At 46.7% G+C, this 11160-nt stretch overlaps 1 protein-coding gene across 1 annotated transcript; it reads right to left on the reverse strand.

The window, feature by feature from the left end:
• Nucleotides 1-250: 250 nt before the first annotated feature.
• mgat3b (beta-1,4-mannosyl-glycoprotein 4-beta-N-acetylglucosaminyltransferase b) lies at nt 251-10699 on the reverse strand. The gene is made up of 6 exons (XM_065001301.1): nt 9852-10699; nt 9208-9383; nt 8889-9051; nt 4573-5282; nt 3981-4290; nt 251-1477 (listed from the first exon to the last, which is right to left on the reverse strand). The coding sequence occupies exons 1-6, from the start codon at nt 10191-10193 to the stop codon at nt 1007-1009; spliced, it is 2172 nt and encodes a 723-aa protein (XP_064857373.1). The 5' UTR covers nt 10194-10699; the 3' UTR covers nt 251-1006.
• Nucleotides 10700-11160: the final 461 nt, after the last annotated feature.

Here is an 11160-nt window from a genome sequence, read left to right on the forward strand (position 1 = left end):
GGATAGCACACCCCAGTGCACACGTGCGCGCATGCACACAGATTAACACCTAAACACACACACACACACACACACACACACACACACACACACACACACACACACACACACACACACACACACACACACACACACACACACACACACACACACACACACACACACACACACAGAGTGTTAGTGGTTTGCAGCAGCAGATGCAGAAGTCCCATTCCATGTGTGTAAAGTTAACTGAGAGTTTCTACAACGATTCAGCCTTTTTGTCTTGTCAGTTCATTTGCAAGCAAGAATATTAACCATAGGAAAGCAATACACTGTAGACTGCACTATATCTAACTCACATATGATGAGAGGAGAACGTGTGTGTGTGTGTGTGTGTGTGTGTGTGTGTGTGTGTGTTAGCAGGGGGTCACTAAAAACACAACAGGAAGGTATCCAACAGTGAGTGAGAATTCCGCGACGGGATGAGGGAGTGTCTGTGTCGCTATGACGATATGATGAAGTAAACATCAACAGAAACAAAAATGTCATCTTTTGCTTCCTTTTTCCACAGGTTTGCGATTCGCCTGTTTTGTCCCTCTGCCCCCACCGTACCAACCCAGCATAAAGGCCTGTCTGTCTGTCAGAACTAGGAAAGTAGTAGGTGAGGCTCAGAGGTTGATATAGAGAGTGTTTCTAGGGAGGACTATTTTGTCAGTAGTCAGTGGTCATTTCCCCCCAAAGCTGTTCCAATGTTCCCTTTTACCCAAAAATAAGGACTTGTTGGAGCTTGCGTTAGGTATCCTTCCAACGTCAGTGTTTTCCTTCCTTCTGTATCCTTCCCCATCAGTGCTAAGGCTTTCCTTCCGTCTGTATCCTTCCCCATCAGTGCTAAGGCTTTCTTTCCTTCTGTATCCTTCACCCATGAAGAGTGCTAATTTTGTTTCCATGTCCCCCCTTGTGAGTCCCAGGGCCCCTCCTTCCTTACCCATTCACTCCCTTCAATTCTCCAACCCTCCCCAATTCGTTACCCCTCAATCATTTTATCATGTTTGACATACGGGTTCTCCAGAAGGTACAGGTACTTCTCATAATTCTCCAACATATACTTTGGGGCGTACATGTGCTCTTTGGGGTCCGAGGGGGGGTACTCCTGCACCGATCCATCGAACCAACCCCCCGTCCGGATCAGGTCCCGGATATAATTCAGATCCCGTTTGTCCTCGTAGTCGCCCCAACGCGGGAAGTCCCCGTTCTGGGCCGAGATCAGCTTAAAATAGATGCCCTCAGGGCTAAAGCACCAAGAACAGTGCCACCCAGCAAAGTGGAAGGGGCTTCCAACAGCCCACTGGACCAGGATGTGACCCGTGTCGTTCTCGTACTTCCTGAAACCGGGCATGGTGTAGTATTCCCGGCGCCGGAGACGTATCCCATCGGCATCATAGACGTCTCGGAGCATTCCGACCGTGCACCCCGACACGACCTCCAACGACCCCAGCTAGAACAAGAAGGTGACACTTTATTGAGATGGAATCTATCAAATCACATTTTATTGGTCACATTCACATGGTTATCAGATGTTAATGCGAGTGTAGTGAAATGCTTGTGCTTCTAGTTCCGACCATGCAGTAATATCTAACAAGTTATCTAACACACACACATTCACACAAATGCACCCAACCCCTCACATTAACACACACCCACCACCTCACATTAAGGGGCGGCAGGTAGCCTAGTGGTTAGAGCATTGGACTAGTAACCGAAAGGTTGCAAGATCGAATCCCTGAGCTGACAAGGTAAAAATCTGTCGTTCTGCCCCTGAACAAGGCAGTTAACCCGCTGTTCCTAGGCCGTCATTGAAAATAAGAATGTATTATTAACTGACTTGCCTAGTTAAATAAAGGTCAAATTAAATTAAGACCCACAACCACTCCCCAATGCATGCACACACATACATTTGGAAAGTATTCAGACCCCTTCACTTTTTCCACATTTTGCTACATTACAGCCTTATTCTAAATAAATAAAAATTCCTCATCAATCTACACACAAAACCCCATAATGACAAAGCGAAAAACAAGTTTTTAGAAATGTTTGCAAAAAAAAGAAAAAAACAGAAATACCTTTATTTACACAAGTATTCAGACCCTTTGCTATGAGACTTGAAATTGAGCTCATGTGCATCCTGTTTCCATTGATCATCCTTGAGATGTTTCTACAACTTGATTTTTTAAAATGTATAGATTTTTTATTTTTTTTCCACCTTTATTTTACTAGGCAAGTCAGTTAAGAACAAATTCTTATTTTCAATGACAGCCTAGGAACAGTGTGTTAACTGCCTTGTTCAGGGGCAGAATGACAGATTTGTACCTTGTCAGCTCAACACTCTAACCACTAGGCTACCCTGCCACCCCATTGGAGTTCACCTGGGGTAAATTCAATTGATTGGACATGATTTGGAAAGGCACACACCTGTCTATTTAAGGTCCCACAGTCGACAGTGCATGTCAGAGCAAAAACCAAGCCATGAGGTCGAAGGAATTGTCTGTAGAGCTCCGAGACAGGATTGTGTTGTTACACAGATCTGGGGAAGTGTACCAACATTCTGCAGTATTGAAGATCCCCAAGAATATAGTGGCCTCCATCATTCTTAAATTGAAGAAGTTTGGAACCACAAGACTCTTACTAGAGCTGGTCACCCAGCCAAACTGTTCAATCGGGGGAGAAGATCCTTGGTCTGAGAGGTGACCAAGAACCCCATGGTCACTCAGATAGAGCTGCAGAGTTCCTGGAGCTCCTTCCAGAAGGACAACCAGTTCTGCAGCACTCCACCAATCAGGCCTTTATGGTAGGTTGGCCAGACAGAAGCCACTTCTCAGTAAAAGGCACATGACAGCCTGCTTGGAGTTTGCCAAAAGGCACCTAAAGGACTCTCAGACCATGCGAAACAAGATTCTCTGGTCTGATGAGACCAAGATTGAACTTTCTGGCCTGAATGCCAAGCGTCACATCTGGAGGAAACCTGGCACCATCCCTACGGTGAAGCATAGTGGTGGCAGCATCATGCTGTGGGGATGTTTTTCAGAGGCAAGGACTGGGAGACTAGTCAGGATAGAGAGAAAGATGAACGGAGAAAAATTCAGAGAGACCCTTGATGAAACCTTGGTCCAGAGTGTTCAGGACCTCAGACTGGGACGAAGGTTCACCTTCCAACATGGCAACGACCCTAAGCACAGAGCCAAGACAACGCAGGAGTCTCTGAATGTCCATGAGTGGCCCAGCCAGAGTCCAGACTTGAACCCAATGGAACATCTCTGGAAAGACCTGAAAATAGCTGTGCAGCAACGCTCCCCATCCAACCTGACAGAGCTTGAGAAGAATGGGAGAAACACCCCAAATACAGGTGTGCCAAGCTTGTAGCATCATACCCAAGAAGACTCAAGGCTGTAATCGCTGCCAAAGGTGCTTCAGCAAAGTACTGATTAAAGGGTATGAATACTTGTGTAAATGTCACATTTCAGTTTATTTTATTTGATAGATTTGCTCAAATAAAAAATAAAAACAGTTTTTGCTTGGTCATTATGTGGTATTGTGTGTAGATTGACAAGGAACATTATAGAATAAGGCTGTAACGTGGGAAAAGTAAAGGGGTCTGAATACTTTCCGAATGCCCGGTACACACAACCCCTCCGATATATACACACATACACACACCAGTAAGCAGTTTTAGTGGGTTAAGTGATCCTAATAGCCAACCATAGCACTTAACAGGCACTGTATATCGTTTGAGTGGAATCCAATAGAGATCTTATCTTTCTAGAATCTGTCACTAACAACCCTCTAGTCGTCGGCTCAAATCCTGTTAGAAAATAGAAGATTAAAAAACTTGATTGCCCATCAAGTTCACACAGGATAGATTTTTTTTAGGCCTGGTTTGGGATTCGAACCAGCAACCTTCTGTTAACAAGCCCGCCCCTGTAATCTCTAACCCTCTAGGCTACCTGCTTCCAGAAGAACCCGTAGAGCGACTTCCTCATGTGGATGGCGAACGGTTCCGTCCACCCGTCGAACAGCTTGAGGAAAAGGAGTCCCTCGCGGGCGGGGATCTCGTCGGCATCGTTGATGACGAAGACGTCGTCGGGGCGTGATCCGGTCACCCTGGCCATGCCGTCGCGGGTCAGGTAGGTACGGAGGTAGTCATCTGCGATCCAGCCGTCCTGGCGCCCGCCGTCGGGAAAGTGGTCTAGGAAAACGTAGAGGATTTTGTGGCGCACGTAGTCGTAGGTTCCGTTCAGGAGGAGACGCAGGAACCTGGAGGGAGGGACAGATACAGACAGTGTGCCACAGTCTTTCAGGAGAGAGAGACGAAGAGTAGACAGACACACAGAAGGCAAGCCAGCCAGATGGACAGACAGACAGCCAGCCAGCCAGATGGAAAGCCAGCCAGATGGACAGCCAGCCAGATGGACAGCCAGACAGCCAGCCATCACATCATCCTGTCCACTTGTCGAAGTGGTCGTCTCTCTCCGTCGGAGGCAAACAGACACAAAGTCAGCAAGACAGACAGACGCATATACATCTATGTCCACTCACCGTAGTGGTCGTCTCTCTCCGTAGGCGGTGAAGTTAGACTCACACACCAGGAACAGATCCACAGCCTGGGCCAACTCGTGGAACCTCACGTGGAGAAGATCAAACTCATGGTTCACGTTGATGGCATTGATCATCCTCCTGGGTCTCTCTCTGGGCGTCAGTCTCTCCTTAGTGGGCAGGTTAGAGTGGTAGACCATGGTAGGTACCCCACAGTAGGGCCCGTGCCACCCCGGCCGACACACACATTTTACCAGTCGTTTGCCTCCTCGTCCTCTTGATTTGGCCTTGGGAGGCATGGAGGTGCCGGAGGACGACGGATGGAGTGGTTGTTGGTGGGATTGGTTAAGGACCACCAGGGGCTTACGTTGCCCAGGGGAGCCTGCTCGAGATCCTACCCCAGTACCAGTCACAGTAGGCCCCCCGGGTCGTGCCACGTCATCCCTGGGGGTGGCGACCTCCGTCCCCTGGCGGAAGCAGAGGGCTCCGGCTTTAGTGCGGACGAAGTAGGAGGTGGGGTCGTCCTGGAGCTGGTGGGTGCGGGTGTGGATGTCGCCCAGGGTTTCTAAGGGGTCCGGGGATGGAGCCTTGGAGGGCACCACCTGGTCATCGATCCCAGCCGAGGCCCTTTCCTCTGGGGCGTAAGGTCTGACAGGGTGGGCTGGGTGGCTGGGGTACCAGGGCTTGAAGTGGAGGTCCTCACCTTCACGCTCCTGAGGAAGACAAGACAAAGAGGGGACTGTTTAGCACTTTACTCGTCCTCACAGATCAATCTAAAGAAACATTCTGCATCGCTGAAGGGTTACAGATAGAAATGTCATTTCCGATTGGGCCGGCATATGCAGCGTTTACCATGAATACAGTCTGCTCTATTGCGGGAACATTGCCTTTAATTCTTAGGGAAAGGCGTCCCGTCAACAGGGAAATCATGCTAGAACTTAATCAAATCAAATGTAATTTGTCACAAGCACCGAATGACAGGTGTAGACCTTACTGTGAAATACTTACTTACAAGCCCTTAACCAACAATGCAGTTTTAAGAAAATTATTTGCTAAATAAACTAAAAAGTTACACAATAAATTAACAATAACGAGGCTATATACAAGGGGTACCGGTACTGAGTCAATGTGCGTGGGTACAGGTTAGTTGAGGTAATTTGTACATGTAGGTAGGGGTAAATTGAATATGTATAGATAATAAACACTGAGTACCAGCAGTGTAAAAACAAAGGGGTGGGGGGGGGGGGTTCAATGTAAATAGTCCGGGTGGCCATTTGATCAATTGTTCAGCAGTCTTATGGTTGCGGGTAGATGCTGTTAAAAAGCCCTTTGGACCTAGACTTGACGCTCCGGTACCGCTTGCCGTATGGTAGCAGAGAGAACAGTCTATGACAGGGGTGGCTGGAGTCTGACCATTTTTGGGGCCTTCCTCTGACACTGCCTAGTATATAGGTCCTGGATGGCAGGAAGTTTGGCCCCAGTGATGTACTGAGCCATATGCACTACCCTCTGTAGCGCCTTATGGTCAGATGCCGAGCAATTGCCAAACCAGGTGGTGATGCAACCTGTCTGGATGCTCTCGGTGGTGCAACTGTAGACTTTCTTGGTGTGTTTGGCCCTGTCGATGTGAATGGGGGCGTGTTCAGCCCTCTTATTCCTGTAGTCCACGATCATCTCCTTTGTCTTGGTCACGTTGAGGGAGAGGTTGTTGTCCTGGCACCACACTGTCAGGTCTCTGACCTCCTCCCTATAGGCTGTCTCATCGTCGTCAGTGATCAGGCCTGCCACCGTTGTGTAGTCAGCAAACTTAATGATGGTGTTGGAGTCGTGCTTGGCCACGCAGTCGTGGGTGAACAAGGAGTACAGGAGGGGACTAAGCACCCACCCCTGGGGGCGGCCCGTCAGGAAGTCTAGGATCCAGTTGCAGAGGGAGGCGTTTAGTCCCAGAGTCCTTAGCTTGGTGATGAGCTTTGTGAGCACACTAGTGTTAAACGCTGAGCTGTACTTACGCAATACGGATTGAATAGAGCTTAGTGTTAACTGCTACTTTGTTGACATGCAATGACTCAGATTCCATTCAACTTTGCTCCTGACATGTAAAAGGAAGAGCCTTAATGTTTGGACTGGAGGTAGACTACTGATGATAATGGTGTGTTGACTGGGGGTAGACTACTGGTGATAATGGTGTGTTGACTGGAGGTAGACTACTGATGATAATGGTGTGTTGACTGGAGGTAGACTACTGATGATAATGGTGAGTTGACTGTAGGTAGACTACTGATGATAATGGTGTGCTGACTGGAGGTAGACTACTGATGATAATGGTGTGTTGACTGGAGGCAGACTACTGATGATAATGGTGTGTTGACTGGAGGTAGACTACTGATGATAATGGTGAGTTGACTGTAGGTAGACTACTGATGATAATGGTGTGCTGACTGGAGGTAGACTACTGATGATAATGGTGTGTTGACTGGAGGTAGACTATTGATGATAATGGTGTGTTGACTGGAGGTAGACTACTGATGATAATGGTGTGTTGACTGGTAGTAGACTACTGATGATAATGGTATGTTGACTGTGGGTAGACTACTGATGATAATGGTGTGTTGACTGGAGGTAGACTACTGATGATAATGGTGTGTTGGCTGGAGGTAGACTACTGATGATAATGGTGTGTTGACTGGTGGTAGACTACTGATGATAATGGTATGTTGACTGGAGGTAGACTACTGATGATAATGGTGAGTTGACTGGAGGTAGACTACTGATGATAATGGTGTGTTGACTGGTGGTATACTACCGATGATAATGGCCTTGAGAACCGTTTCCAAAGACACTCTTTCTTATCACAGGTTCCGAAGCACTTTTATGCCCTGGGCCTGTATTCAGAAAGCGTCTCTTTTTGTGCTGATCTAGAATCAGTTTAGCCTTTAATATCATAATGAATATGATTATATGGACAGGTGGGGACCTGATCCAATATCATCACTACTACTCTGAGACGCTTTGTGGATACAGGCCCAGGCCTGATCATTGCCTTGAGGAGGGTTTCTAATACACAGCTAACATTTAGCCAACACCCTTGTTTAAGAACCTCAAACACATCCCAGCAGGGAGTAGTCAACACATCTGGCAGGAGATATCCCAGGCTCCCTAGCACTTCCATGACCAGGCATGATCACTGCCTCGAGAACAGTTTCTAAGATCAACAGTTTGTAGCTCATACGCATGGCAGTATAGTCAACACAGTGTAGAGATTAGCCAAACTGTCAATCCTCCTAAGTCACAGTGAAGACATGTAAAACAACCGACTGTTCAACCAAACTGTCAATCCTCCTAAGTCACAGTGAAGACATGTAAAACAACCGACTGTTCAACCAAACTGTCAATCCTCCTAAGTCACAGTGAAGACATGTAAAACAACCGACTGTTCAACCAAACTGTCAATCCTCCTAAGTCACAGTGAAGACATGTAAAACAACCGACTGTTCAACCAAACTGTCAATCCTCCTAAGTCACAGTGAAGACATGTAAAACAAGACTGTTCAACCAAACTGTCAATCCTCCTAAGTCACAGTGAAGACATGTAAAACAACCGACTGTTCAACCAAACTGTCAATCCTCCTAAGTCACAGTGAAGACATGTAAAACAACCGACTGTTCAACCAAACTGTCAATCCTCCTAAGTCACAGTGAAGACATGTAAAACAACCGACTGTTCAACCAAACTGTCAATCCTCCTAAGTCACAGTGAAGACATGTAAAACAACCGACCGTTCAACCAAACTGTCAATCCTCCTAAGTCACAGTGAAGACATGTAAAACAACCGACCGTTCAACCAAACTGTCAATCCTCCTAAGTCACAGTGAAGACATGTAAAACAACCGACTGTTCAACCAAACTGTCAATTCTCCTAAGTCACAGTGAAGACATGTAAAACAACCGACCGTTCAACCAAACTGTCAATCCTCCTAAGTCACAGTGAAGACATGTAAAACAACCGACCGTTCAACCAAACTGTCAATCCTCCTAAGTCACAGTGAAGACATGTAAAACAACCGACCGTTCAACCAAACTGTCAATCCTCCTAAGTCACAGTGAAGACATGTAAAACAACCACCGTTCAACCAAACTGTCAATCCTCCTAAGTCACAGTGAAGACATGTAAAACAACCGACTGTTCAACCAAACTGTCAATCCTCCTAAGTCACAGTGAAGACATGTAAAACAACCGACCGTTCAACCAAACTGTCAATCCTCCTAAGTCACAGTGAAGACATGTAAAACAACCGACCGTTCAACCAAACTGTCTCACCTCGTTGGGATCCGTGTCCCTGTGTCTGGGCTCCTCCTCTGGTTGACCCCATGGTTGGGGCGCAGCAGGTTCCTCCCTCAGCCTCATCTCCACCCCACCTCCTCTTCCTCCTCCACCCCCAGGGCCAATAGCCCCTACTATCCGGGGCTTGGTGTCCGAGGGCCTGTAGGAACAAACAGAAATGTCATCTTGGTCAGAAAGGTCATGTTGTCATCAATCAATCAAAAGTATTTACAAAGCCCTACTTCATCAGCAGTTCCCATGTCTGTCATGCAAAAACATCAATACACACACGCCCCCCCATCCGACCCACACACACCTGAGGGCGGGCGGGGGTCCTTCCTCCTGCGAGGCGGCGAAGTCAGACGACGAGGCAGCCGACGTTAACGGTGTGGCCCCCCCCTCCCTCCAGAAGAAGCCTGTCACCATGATGAAGGACTTGATGTTGGGGTACGGGGCCGACAGCTCCTTGAGCAGGGATACGTAGTGTAGGGCCTGGAACAAATAGAATAGAACGACTATCAACAACAATACAATTATCACTTTATTTCTCCCCATGAACTTACATTTTGGCATTGTGAATGAATGAATGAATACATTTTATTTGACAAATGTTTTTAAAAAACATACAGAATAGCCTCAACTATTTCCAACTATACACACAGTAAAATGATTGAGAAAACACGTCAGACGACTTATTTCAACTGCCATCCTTGTTACTACATGAGCAACAATAGACAGCTTGGGCAAGACTGTCGGTACATTGGCACCTTCCATACAATTTCATTTAAAATACATTGAATATATACAATATAAAGATCTTAATTTGACCTGTATTTTCACAGCAAAAATAATCCTGAAGCAACAGAATGTCCTGCGGGACAGGAAAAATTCTCAGCAGCAAAAGAGTGAACAAATTCAGGTCCTACATCTGTAGGCTATACATATAACAATATATTTTACCTTGTAATAGTGGAGGAAGGAGATGACACACAGGCCCACTGTGCACAGCAAGAACACTCTGTGACGTCGCATTTTCATCCTATAGGAAGAGGGGGAGAGAGAGAATTGACCAATGGGAGATGACACACAGGCCATAAACATATCAACATGAACTGTGCACGGCAAGAATGTTGCTTTCTTTTCTTGTAGAGAAGGGGAGAGGAGGGGGGAGAGAGAGGAATGGACGGGGGAGAGACAGAGAGTCAAAGGTGAAAGGGATGGAAAGGGAGAAAGGGGGAGAAAGGAGAGGGAGAGAGAGAATGTGGGGAGGTAGCAAGAGAGAAGAGGGTGAGTTCCTTTCATTATTCACTCATCCCTCTTCCCCCTGGAGGATTTCTACAGACCATAACCTTCCTGAGTCTAAAGCAATGACATCATCAACCAGTCAGCGAACTGTACATTTAATCTAATCCAATTTCTTCCTTGATTGGTTTATATAAAATATGTGGCCAAAACCTTGATCAACTCATTCAAATTCCTAAAAAACATCCCAGAATGTAAATACGTCTTTCTAAAAACGTCAGAAAGTCCATCAACTTTCATATCCTCCGAAAAAATAGGATTGTATCTTAAAACAGTTCAGTTCATATTCAGTTCATATTCAGTTCATATTCAGGGCAGTCAGTGCTGACGGTGCAACATCTATTCTTACATTTAATCCATCTTAATGTTTTGTTTTAATACGTCTCTCGCAGCCCACTTTAACCACACACAATGAAAGACAGGGGGAAGAAAAGAGAGAGCTAGAATGGGAGAGAGAAAGAAAGAGAGAGATTGAAAGAGGGAGGCTGGGAGAGGGAGAAGAGAGAGAGAGAGAAAGAGAGAGAGAGAGCGAGAGACAGAGCGAGAGAGAGCAAGAGAGAGCAAGAGAGAGAGAGAGAGCAATAGAGAGAGAGAGAGAGAGAGAGAGAGAGAGAGAGAGAGAGAGAGAGAGAGAGAGAGAGAGAGAGAGAGTGAAAGAGTGTGAGAGAGAGAGAGAGAGTGAAAGAGTGTGTGTGAGAGAGAGAGAGAGAGAGAGAGAGAGAGAGAGAGAGAGAGAGAGAGAGAGAGAGGCAATCTGGCAGTTGTAACACACAATACCTAGTATGAATCTAAAGTAGCCTAGAAGCCTGTACAGGGCAACCTCAGGGATTCCACTGCTTTATCAAACTATGAACAGAACAGAGGAGAGAGAGGGAGAGAGTCGAGATGAGAATGAGAGGGGAAAATCAGGCGGAGGAAAGGGAGATCGGGAGAGGAGGAGGGATGGAGAGATGTGGTCCAGTGGAGG

The sequence above is a fragment of the Oncorhynchus nerka genome, linkage group LG15 (genome assembly GCF_034236695.1).
Source record: "Oncorhynchus nerka isolate Pitt River linkage group LG15, Oner_Uvic_2.0, whole genome shotgun sequence".
Lineage (NCBI taxonomy): Eukaryota > Metazoa > Chordata > Actinopteri > Salmoniformes > Salmonidae > Oncorhynchus > Oncorhynchus nerka.

Bases quoted from the DNA above. Each gene is read 5' to 3' on its own strand.
- mgat3b (XM_065001301.1), bottom strand. From the start codon at position 10,193: ATGAAAGGAACTCACCCTCTTCTCTCTTGCTACCTCCCCACATTCTCT. The intron at 9,052-9,207 runs GTGTGTGTGGGT...TTGTTCCTACAG, and splicing joins GGACCCCCGCCCGCCCTCAG to GCCCTCGGACACCAAGCCCC. The intron at 5,283-8,888 runs GTGAGACAGTTT...TGTCTTCCTCAG, and splicing joins GGGACACGGATCCCAACGAG to GAGCGTGAAGGTGAGGACCT.